The sequence below is a fragment of the Ranitomeya variabilis genome, chromosome 2 (genome assembly GCF_051348905.1).
Source record: "Ranitomeya variabilis isolate aRanVar5 chromosome 2, aRanVar5.hap1, whole genome shotgun sequence".
Lineage (NCBI taxonomy): Eukaryota > Metazoa > Chordata > Amphibia > Anura > Dendrobatidae > Ranitomeya > Ranitomeya variabilis.
Window position 1 is genome coordinate 721,972,897 of NC_135233.1, and position 12,554 is coordinate 721,985,450.

A 12,554-nucleotide genomic window follows, 5' to 3' on the forward strand; every position below is an offset into this window, starting at 1 on the left:
CCACAAAGCTTACCATTGTGAATTGTCATACTGTGACTTTCTTCGGTAAGGAAGAGGGGCCTCAAACTGTCCATGGAACTGGGGCCCTAACTATCCCTGTCTCGGGGGTACTCTTGAAAGTAGAGAGGCCCGAGTCTCCAACCTTACTATGCTCCTGTTAAACCCTGATCTATCCCTTCATCCCCCACCATGAGGCATGGGACATAAATGTAAGGTAAACAAGACACAAAGACAAAACAGGGATAACAGAAAACCTCTACCATACAAAAGCACTAACCAACAATATGGTGGAGGATAGAGACAGGGAGGAATAAACTAAATGGGACCACGAACCAGGAGCTAAACACACATGTACTACAGAAAACCACAGAACACTACTACAACAACTGTACTCCAACCACTTAGCTTTAGCACATAGCACAGGAAGACAAATCTTTCATCGGCAGGGTCAAGAAATTCTGATTACTTTTTATAGGAAGAGGTAATGACCAGATCAGAAGCAGCTGAAATGGAGCTGCATGTCCTGACCAGCATAAAAAGAATAGTTAACCTCTTCAGTACCAGAGGAAACTAAATCTATTTAATATGGGACACGAATCACACCATCTCTAAAGAAGACCTGGAATTCATTACCCGACGTGACCGTCTAACTCTAGGTCTTGCAGGGGGACATGATACCCTCGTGACATCAATGATCTGACATGCAAATATACAGCTATGGTGCAGATGGTATGTGCCACAATCTCACAACATTGATGGATGCTATTACACTTCTAAAGCTAGTCTAAAAAAATTACAACATCAATGCTAGCAATGCATTTGTCCATATATGTTGAAAATTGCATTTCTAGGCTCCTGTGCAACTGATGATGCATGAATAACTCTTCCTAACCATAACTGTATAGTGTGCATATGGTGAAACTGCCTCTAAACCATCAGTTATGTTTCTTTTTATGCATTACATATATTTGTAATAAAAAATACATGTTGGAAAATTCTAACTTTCAGTAGAATTGTTACACATTATGGTAGAAGGAGCCATTTTACTTGGGACACCTGTAAACATGAACTGCATCACAGCATTGAGCACTACAGAAGGAGAACACGCAAACAATCTGGAAAAGTCACACATTTCAGTATTAACAAACTCAAAACTACAGTCCCTGCACAGCATAAGTCTGCAGCTGTTTTTTACTCCCATGATAATAATGTCAACTAACATTATACTTCCTGTTCAGCGTGACAGTATCCAAATGTATTAAAAAAAAAAAAGCAACGCTTTCATGTCACTAATCACATCTGTGCACATTGAGTCCAGTACAGGACATCCAGTAATTCATTCCAGCAGACGTTTTTCTCATACCCATAGATTAGGTAATATATCTGAGATCAGTCATATCCTACACTGACTGATGTAAGCTTCTTGATTGAGAATAACAGTATAAACACATGGCAGTAGAATATTGCGTAACACCAATTTATATAGGGTATATCAAATGCAGCAGATCTGTTGTAGGAATTTCGGCAGCTGAAAATCAGTTTTGTTTTCCCGAATGGGGTTGTTTTGGCATTGTATGAATTTTTTGGGAAGCCCTATTCAGACAAATGAAGCGATCCCGGATATTTCTGCAACAAATCTGGTGCTGTGAATATAACTTGAGAATTCAATATTGGTCAATAGGGAGAAAAGTAGAGAAGCAGTGCATTAGCTATTGGTAAGTGAATTGTTGTATTGATAATACATAAAATAACATTTTATAACAAGGGAAGCTATTATCTGAAAATGACCTACTGACTAAATAGCAATCTTGTAATTTTCACACTGACCACTTGGGCTTTCTTAGACTTTAGATTCCTGTTGTTTTATGAAATAATACATGTATATAGCCTATCTTTTATACTGAAGCATCTAATGACTTTGTGAAGGCACAATGAGCCTGTTGTGAATGGTGGACTCTGTGTAATCAGCTCTTACCAGTCATTATGATCCAGCCTGGGAAGATATGGAGCCTTACTGAAAACTTCCTAAAAGAACAGGAAGTGTCAGTCGAAAAGCTAAGTGTCCAGTGCGAGAATTGCAAGATTACTATTTTTTTCAGAAATAAATATTGTGATATGGAAAGAAAAAAAATAAAAGTAACTCAAAGACTTGGTTTAAGCAATAGGTCATTTAGTGATGATAGCGTGGACACTTTATTTTTATCTCTAGTATAACAAATATATTGGGAGACATTACTGTGGTACTTAATGACATAAGTCTTTTGTGTTCTCCATTGTAAAGGTCCACCTGCTCACTAGGGCAGTCTTCGTCACAGATTGCACATGTCTTCGGTCCACATGTCCACCAGCCTCTTCTAATTAACAGAATACAATGCACGTGGTCACATGCCCCTCCATCTGCAGCCATTTTAGGAACATGAGTACTATGTAATTACAAGGAAGGTGGCACAGCCAAGTAGAAGAGAAGAACCTCTAATACTTGTTTATTTATAGCAGCCACAGAATCCTGACCCCAACACATTTGTTAGGATACACACAGAAAAAGTGGCCGACCCCTTTATTGTAAAGGTATCAGCAGTTAGGATGATATTATCCAACCAGGTTACGGGGAAAAGTGGTAATGTAATTTTCCTTCTTCCAATCTACACCAGGCTTATGGCTAGTTTACATGTATTAGTGTAGAGCCGACTTTGTTTTTAAAATAAATTGAAAATAACTGAACGCATCATTGATAAATTTCAGTCAAATCTATAGCCCATCTTTGTTGAGTAACATAAGGTGCAAAAAATCAGTGTTGTCCCTACCAGTCTTGAGGCAGCCACCAAGTGCAGTTACTAATACAGAAATTTGTATTTAGAGATGAAAGTGTTGTGAGGAAACTAGTGGTGACTTGTTTGTGCTTGTTCAGACAGAGTTTAGTTTCTGCTATTGTTATATTCATGCTGTTTCCCTAAATAATCCAGTTTTAGGGTTTTTTTATTTGATGATACGGTTCTAGAGATACAGTCCTTTTTATTTAGGGCTAATTTTTATGGTCTGACTAAGGGGTGTGGCTAACAGGATTCTCGGGGGCGTGGCTCACAGGATTCTCGGGGGCGTGTGCTTAGACTGCTCCGCATAATTACTCTGCCCCCTTTGTAATGACCATAAAAATTTACACTAAATGAAAAAGGCCTGTATCTCTGTACACAGACCATGGATTTTAAAAAATTGAAAAACGGAATACTCATGGAGACAATGGGTTAACATAAGATAAAAAACTGGCCTCTTTTGACTTGGCCACAGATCCCCTTTAAAAGCCAACATTAAAAACAGGGAAAAAAATCTGATTTGACTTTTTTAGTTTTTCCTTCTCATTTCACACCACAGCTATTAATTTTATTTTTCTGTTGTCTAGGTTTGGCATGATGCAAACTATGTTTATGGCGAACTGTTGGCAAATACATCGGGAAACCCTTCCAACCTTAAATATGGATGTTGCCGTAGAGTTAATCAGGCAAAGTTATTCCAAACAGGTGTCCACTTGGCATATGTTTGCCTGTAATATGCTGACATCTTGCAGACTCAACTGTATTAAAAAGGATATTCAAATTCCGTTTCAATACAATTGTATATAACAACAAAAATCTTTATCAATTGCAGTCAGGTACAGACTGGTTGCAATAGGCAACAGTGGGTTACGACCATCCATACATCTGAGTGACAGTTTCAAATAGTTCCTTGGAGCATATCTATCAAACACAGTGTGAATTATTCCTTAGCCAATTATAGTTATCAAACACTCAAATTAATAAAGAATCTTATGAATAGCTTCATTGATAACATTGTTTATAATAGGCAATAAGAGTTTGGGTGACCAAGCTTTTGAAGTAAATAATGTCTCTTTTATCATAATTGCAAATGAATGAAGTTTTGGACATATTACCCATGTCATGCAATGTTTTTAAGTCCTGTTCAATGCTGTTTGTATTATTTTTATTTTAAAATCTTTGCTATGGAAATCTACCCAATATTTGCCAAAAGGATGGCCTTGAGAACAAAAAGCACACACCCTTTGGCAAAATGTAGAAATCTAAACAAAAAAAAACAAAAAAAAAGAGAACCACACAGGTCCTGCATTAATAAAACAAACCCTTCTCTGTTTTTGATATTTGCATGCACCTAAATGGACTGACTGTGGCAATGTAATGCCTGTAAATTGTTATAAAATTATAATAAACACTTTATGAAGAATGGATCGTTTTGTTCATTACCGAGGGCCCATGGAAGTCCTCTTGTGCATTTTAATCGACAATTATTGCAAATCATTAGAAGTGTTGCTGCTTGACTAATGAATGGGCACATAAAACTATTTTATAAATAGTCTTGTCATTTTTACATGTAATATGATGCAGAGAAAATATATTTAGGCAAATGAAAACAGTTAAAAGCCCAATTACAGAATATATCTATAACACTCACATCAGAATAATAGTACTCCATCATCATACTGTGATAGAAATATATATATCATGTAGATCTCACTTGCATGTATACTCCTCTATAATCAAATATATACTTATATGCTCACAGCTAATATATACATTATAATCAATGGTTTAAAATGGCTGACACGAACTAATATAACCCAGACAGATCATATGGGGTTTTCCGTCACAAATGCGGAACAGTGTCAGATGTTTTGACTCCTGATCAGATGTCTCCACTCTGTCCTACATGCAGAGAGCTACATTTTACTTGCTTGGTCAGCAGTCATATGAGCATTAATCACAATATTCCATATATGTTTAGATAACCAATGACAGAGGAGCTAGACAATATGGTAATTAACTAACCACCCCTAACAACCCCTAACCACTCCTTTCTATGTGAAAATATAAAACTATGTATGTACAATAAAGTACCAGTATTGATGGAATGTTGTTCTGACACAATGGTGTTGCAGTCTCATTCCTTTGAGCGCTCAAAATACTCAGTCTAATTGGGAGCGGCCGCAGCACACACAGAGGGATAAATTTATCCAACCCAAATATTTCCATAACAATACTTACCAACTTTAAAAGATCTGAAAGGAGGTAAGCAGGTGTGTAACTATACTTGGCTGGGACTGCAGTCTTATTAGAGCCCTGGAGTTTAGGGGACATCATTTGGTGAAGAGGGCTGCGTGGAGACATCATGCTGACCATGGGGGGCTGTTTGTGAAGATGGTGTTACACACTTCTAGAGATAGGCCTGTTTCACACTACCGTCTTTGTAGTTCCGTCGAAATATGTAGTTTTTTTGAGAAAACAGGATCCTGCAAAAAAATTTGCAGGATCCTGCATTTTCTCATAGACTTATATTAGCGACGTATCGCGACGGATGGCCACACGTTTCGTCCATCGTGCACTGAATCCTGCAGAATCTGACGGCCCATCTTTCCAAAAAACATTCCATGAAACGTTTTTTGTCTGCAGTGGAAAAAGTTCCCCGACGCCTCCTGCGGCATACGTCGGTCCACAGAATGGAAGCCTATGGACACTGGATCCTGCGCACACTGTGAAACGCAGGAATCCAGTGACGGATGCAGTTTTTACTTCTGAGCATGCCTGGAAGCATATTCCAACCAGGGAAAAAGTCTCTCTCTCTCTCCTCTCCTCTCCTCTCTCTCATCCCCGGAAATTTCTCCATTGAAATTCAGGCAACAACGTGTGTAACGCATCCGTCAAAACACTGGATGCGTTACACATGTTTTTCACTATTTTCACGACGTCCGTCGATACGTCACAACAACGCATTACGACGCCCACCAGCAGATGGAAGTGTGAAAGAAGCCTTAGGCAAACCCGAATAGTAAAGTTTGGCTTTCGTACCGAACACCTACTGTTCAGGCACAGGCACCGAACATAGACCGCGCTACTGTTCGGGTTTGGCCCCTCAAACACCGGGTGTTTGTCACATGACAGCGCGGCAAACGCCGCATCTGATCGGTGGTTAAATCATCACTGCCAGTTAGACAGCCACGGTTCCCACTCTGTCGAAAAACAGCATGCGCCCGCAGCTGTGATCAGAGGTAAAAAGTTTACCTTCGGACACTGGTGTCAGCTGTTGGGACTACTGCTCCCATCAGCCAACGCCTGTTGCCGCTAATGACAGTGAGAGCAAGAGCAGCTGATGAGAGTATTCATCAGCCGCATCCTGCTCTGTAAATAAATAATTTAAAAAAAAACCGGCATGGGTTCCCCTGTATTTTTCATAACCAGCCAGGCAAAACTGACAGCTGGGGGCTGCAACCCTCAGCTGTCAGCATTAGCAATGCTGGTTTTCAAGAATAGTGGGGTCCCCATGATGTATTTTTTAATTATTTAAATAAATAATAAAAAAAAAATGGCATGGGGTCCCCTTCATTTTAACAACCAGCCAAGTCAAAGCAGACAGCTGGGTGCTGGTATTCTCAGGCTGGAAAGGGGCCATGGATATTGCCCCCAGCCTAAAAATAGCATCCCGCAGCTGCCCATAAAAGGCACATCTATTAAATGTGCCGATTCTGGTGCACTGCCCGGCTCTTCCCACTTGCCCTGTAGCGGTGGCAAGTGGGGTTCATATTTGTGGGGTTGATGTCACCTTTGCATTAGGTGACATCAAGCCCATCTATAAGACACCTATCCATTAGTAATCCTTTAGTTATATGGTAAATAAAGACACAGCCAGAATAAAGTCTTTTATTTGAAATAAAACAAAACACTTTCACTTTTATATTTAAACATAACAAACACACTTATACTCACTTGTTGCCTAATTCCACTGAACTCCTCGTCTCCTGTAATAAAACAAAAACAATAACCCTCACTTATTCGATGTTCTGTCCCATGCCATAATCCATGTCTGGGGGATAAAAAGATTTCAACCTGGATGGTGTCAAGATGCGACCGTCCAGGTTGAGAACCACTGATGAATGAGCTGCTGCGAGTGCAGCATCAGTGACTAGGGGTGACGCCATTGAGGTTAATGCCGTTCACTGAGGCGTTAGCAGAGGCGAGTTCACAGCAGTTCATCGGGAGAATTTCACTGCGGTGAATTTGAACTATGGTGAACTCGCTTCTGCTAACAGAGATCTCACCGAGGTCACCGCAGTTCAGCCTAGGTAAATCCTTTACATTCCTTGCTGCCCACGTGCCCTTTTGCTTGCTGCAACGATGACTGGGGTCTGTGTGCCCACCCGGCTTGAGGTTCAGAGAATCCACCTGACCTGGTGAGCCATGATGGGTGGCTTTGTGGGAATATCATACAGTGTAAGGGGGCTTTGTGGGGAGCTCATACTATGTGGATGTCTCTGTGGTGACCTATGGTGTGAGGGGCTTTGTGGGGACATCATGCAGTATGGGAGGATTTGTGGGGACATCATACTGTGTCAGGGGACATCATACTGAGTGAGGGGGCTTGCTAGGACATCATACGGGGAGCATTTTGGGGACAAAACACTTTTTCAAAGGCTGCGTTGGGACATCATACCATGTGAATACATGTTATAATAAGCCCTATCATAACATGTATTAATAGTAGCAGCAAGTCACCATACTGAATTCTACTTAATATTAAGCGATAAAAATGAATGTAAAACAATAATAATGAGCAGAATTAAGTTTGGCCGGTTGGTTTGGCACTCCACAACAGTCACGGTCTCTTCTGTGGCTCTTTGGAAAAATTGTCTACCCCTGGCATACACAAATCCCAAATACAAAACTGTAGTTGCACATGCACAAATCCTGACCATGGCCTAACACAAAGTGCTCTATTTACAGTAAGAACCAGTATTGTAGGGTTACAAGGATAGCACTAGTGTTCAAATCAGAGTGATTCGCGATGCACTCATTACAAAGCCAACTGTCATGCCCTTTGAACAGATCAAGCGTTATTCGTCACATTAGCACATCACTAGAATAGTCTGCCACATTTCCTCCAGATAAAATTTAGTCACAGCATCGCCAGAACAGATTTTACGACACTGCCACAAGAACAGTCAACCATGGTGCCACTAGAAAAGATTCGGTCACTGTGTCACAAGAACAGATTTAACACAGAGCAGTCAGTATGTCCTATACTTCATATATTTGTTAGGTGTCATAGTTTCATAGTTATGTTAGGGTGAACTGTATGTGGAACACAGACAGACTTTGTGCACATTATTTTAATTAGCAGGTCTCAGAGCAACCTTGGACTTCTCCCTTTAACCCTTGTACAGTAATCTGGCCATAAAGCAGGGTCCCCGGGGTTTCGTCCTCTGTCAGAGAAGTGGAGTGAGCTGACTGAGAGAGGTTGACTAGTTGGGTCAAAACCAAAGAGAGAAAATAAAGGAAAAAATAATCTGTAGTAAGAGACTAAGTCAGAAAGTAGAGAGATCAGAGTCATTCCAGGGTCAGACAACAGGGAATCAGGAGAATCAACCAGGGTCAGTATGTATGTATAACTGGCAACTCCCAACAGTAAGCCGGATATTTATGTAGACTGCGGTGCTGTACCATTGGCCACAGCAAAGAGCTAATTGCTCCTGAGCTGCTGGTCAGTATACTCACCCGTTCTTTCTCACTGTGTGGCTAATACCAGCTACACTATTATATTGGGCTTGACAGACCAAGCACCGCAAAAAGGTATTGGCCATAACATCTCCTACATCATCAATGAACACGGTGGCACATGGTAACAGAAGAAGACATTGGGCAAGTCCAAGTAGAGATATGACAATTTACCACACAATGATATAATCTTTTTTCAGTGGCATAAATTGTACTACTGTCAAAAGCAGGCATGTCAAACATGTGTCCCGCGGGCTGCATGCGGCCCTTTAAAGGCATATCTGCGGCCCGCACAAAAGTCTCAAACTTTGTCTCTAAACACAAAGTTTGATGCGGGCCACAGATGCTCAAAACTTCACGATCAGCACTTCCGGCTCTTCATTCATTGGCCCATATCCCTGCATATGACCTGCTTACGTGATCAGCAGCCGACCAACTAGCTCCGTGTCAATCCATGACGTGTGTACTTTGGTCGGCTGCTGATCACGTAAGCAGGTCATATGCAGGGATATGGGCCAATGAATGACGACCCGGAAGTGCTGATTGTGAGTTTTGTACATCTGAGGCTCGCGTGGCTGCTGATCACCGTCCTAAGTCAGTTTTGTTGTGAGCGGAGGAAGAGTCGTGGCTGAGAGTGACTGGGATACTGTGACCGTGCTGAGGAAGAAGGGACCCACTGCCGCACAGGCAAAGTCCAAGCAAGTGAGTGGCCCTCCTGTATGTAACCATTAAAAACTAAAGAGAGGGGTGAGCACTCAGATTATCAATAATTGTGATGCAAATGGAGAGCTGTTACTCTATGAACTGGTGGAACACCATCTGTATGTAACCTGCCATTGGTGCTGTTACTATAGATACCAGTATTACAGCACCATCTGTACATAAGCTTTTGGGGGAATCATTACTATATTGGCCAGTGGAACAGCTCCATCTGTATAAAACCTGCTGGGGGAGTCGTTACTATATGTACCGGCAGAACTGCTCCATTTGGATTTAACGACAGCATCTGGGGACTGCATTTTGGCAAGCTGTGTGCTTAGGCTAGAGAAATCCAGTGTTTGCAAAGTTTGTAAACAGATAATTTTCTTCACAGAAAACCCTGATTATAAAATGGCCAATGTGCCCCCAACAATGAGAAAAAGAAAATTGATCGAAGAAAGACGAGTATTTCAAGAGAAATGGGAGTCGCAATATTTTTGCTTAACAGTAGGAGGAAAGATACACTGTCTAATTTGCAACAGCTGCATCGCCACACCAAAAGAGTACAACTTGAAAAGACATTACGAAACGAACCACAGAGTTTATGACAAATTTGAAGGCCCAATGCGTGTTTCAAAATTAAAGGAGTTGAAGGCTAATTTGACGCAACAACAGACCTGTTTTACGAAAATTCAGAAAGGGACTGTCGCTTCCGTTAGTGCAAGCTATAAACTCAGCAAAATGATCGCCGTGAACGGGAAGTCCTATAGTGAAGTGGATTTTATAAAGCAATGCCTTGTAAAAACAGCTGAAATTGTATGTCCAGAGAAAGCACAGTTATTCAAAGACATTTCATTAACCAGGAACACTGTTGCTGAACGGATTGATGAAATGTCAGTTGATGTGAAACAACAGTTGAAGGCTGTATCATCAAGATTTGAACATTTTTCTATTGCTATTGATGAGTCCGTTGACGTCAGTGGAATAGCACAACTTGCAATCTTCATCAGGGCCTGTGATAGCGAATTTAAAATTTGTGAAGAACTGCTTGAATTGGTACCCATGTATGACACTACGACAAGTGAGAACATTTTTGAGAAAGTCGATCAGGTTCTGTTTGAATATGGCTTTGATTTGTGTAAGCTTGTATGTCTAGCTACTGACGGTGCTGCGAATATGGTTGGCAGACATAACGGTGTTGCTGCCAAGTTACAAAAAAAATTGAAAACTTACATACACATTCATCATTTGTACATTTTCACTGTATAATTCATCAGCAGAATTTGTGTTCAAAAATTTTAAAATTGGATCATGTGCTTAGCTTGGTGACAAAGACGGTAAAGTTTATCAGAGGTCGTGCTCTCAACCACCGTCAGTTCAGTCAGCTGTTGGAAGATATGGATAATCAGTTCACAGACGTTCCATTCTACACAGAAATTCGCTGGTTGTCATGTCACAGAGTGCTGAAAAGATTCTATTTGTTGCGACAAGAAATAGTTATGTTTCTAGAGATGAAAGGTCAAAACACGGATGAAATAACAGATAAAGGCTGGCTACAAGACCTGGCTTTTGCTGTGGATATAACTGCACATTTAACTGATCTTAGTCTGAAATTAAAAGGTAAAAACAAACTCATCACTAATCAGTATGATGATATCAAGTGCTTCCTTGCAAAACTAAGCTTATGGAAGTCGCAGTTGTCAAATGAAAATTTAGTTCATTTTCCTACGTGCAAAGAGTTAAAAACACAGCTAATACTGAGTCTGTACTTATCTTTGCTAAATATGACAGTCATCTGAACCTATTGTCAAAGGAATTCCAGGAAAGATTTTGTGATTTCTCATCTTTTGAACATCAGTTTGCATTATTCTCAGCACCATTCACCTTTGATGTTGCAAAGGCAGAAGAAAGCCTGCAGATGGAACTTTTAGAAATACAATCTGATTCTACACTCAGAGCAAAGTATCTTGAAGTGGGAATACCTGGTTTCTTTTCATACCTTCCTGAAAAGTTTAACAACTTTAAAAAGTTTGCCACAAATATTATGGCAATGTTTGGTTCAACCTATGTTTGCGAACAGTTATTTTCTTTTATGAAACTAACAAAATCTTCTCAGAGAACAAGGCTGACTGATCACCACTTATCATCTTTGATCAAAGTAGGCACTGCGTTGTCATTTCAGCCTGATATACCAACAATTGTTAGCACAAAGAGGTGTCAAGCCTCAGGACAAAACACTAATGATTGAAAAAAATGATAGCAAATAAATGTTTAGTTTTTAATTGCTGTATTTTTGTTAAATATATTAGTTGCTGTTGCGCACTGCAAATATATGTTGCTGTTACATATTACTACTTCATATCTTGTTTTCATGACTGCTGTTAAAATACGTGTGTGACATTAGCTGCTGTGTGCGGCCCTCGCAACAACCTCTTGTTACTCATGTGGCCCTCGGGGTACCCTGAGTTTGACATGCCTGGTCAAAAGGATCCATTTTTTCTTCAGTTATCAGGACTAAAGATATTGTACATGATATCTACATATTTAGGTGATGTTCAGCAATGTAAGCAAGCTACTGGTAATCAGGAAGTATTACCAAGTGAGATATGTTCTTTCTCTGGAACAGTGGCATAAATGACCAGACAGAAAATATTTAAAAAAAAATTACATATAGGACAGTGGCATTCTAGTGCATGGGACTACAATTTACAGTAATTTTCACATATCTACAACAGAGAATCGATGCATTATCATAATCTGATCAATTTGATATATTTAAAATTCCATGATTACTGTTAGAAATTTAGAGTTATCTTACAATCATTGTAACCAAAGCTCAGCCATACTGAGAGCTGTATACCATTAAGTTATTTTTGGCAGTAATGAAAAAAAAAAAACCTACAAAATTATACATAAACAAATCTTAATCCTGTAGCCTTTTCTAGGGCACACAGTGATAAGTGATGTGGCAATACAAGGCACTCATTCAAATGAACGTTCATTCATCTAAAGTCAAGGCTGAGTCTTTAAAAGGTTATTGCTACAAATGCATTATTTCTCACATTGTGCAGTAAATGCGCACTGATAAATACTGTAGTTTTTGTACTTTAAGATGCCCCAGACCATAAGAAGAACCTCAAATTTTGGAATGGAAAATAGGGAAAAAAAAGATTTTATAAGATGGGGGACCGTCTTAAAGTTCGGATTTAAGGTATCTTACCTGGGGGCAGGCAGCGGTGGAGCAAGTTCACAAGTGGCATTGTCCCTTCCTCAGGATGCCAACAGTGGTAGAAGTGTGGCAAT

General features: G+C 40.1%; 1 protein-coding gene across 1 annotated transcript; it reads left to right on the forward strand.

Moving 5' to 3' along the window:
- The first annotated feature begins 9,662 nt into the window (after positions 1-9,662).
- On the forward strand, positions 9,663-11,050 carry LOC143803938 (general transcription factor II-I repeat domain-containing protein 2-like). Its single transcript, XM_077281694.1, has 2 exons — positions 9,663-10,397; positions 10,532-11,050. Exons 1-2 carry the CDS (start codon positions 9,663-9,665, stop codon positions 11,048-11,050), a joined length of 1,254 nt encoding a protein of 417 aa, XP_077137809.1.
- The last annotated feature ends 1,504 nt before the right edge of the window (positions 11,051-12,554 follow it).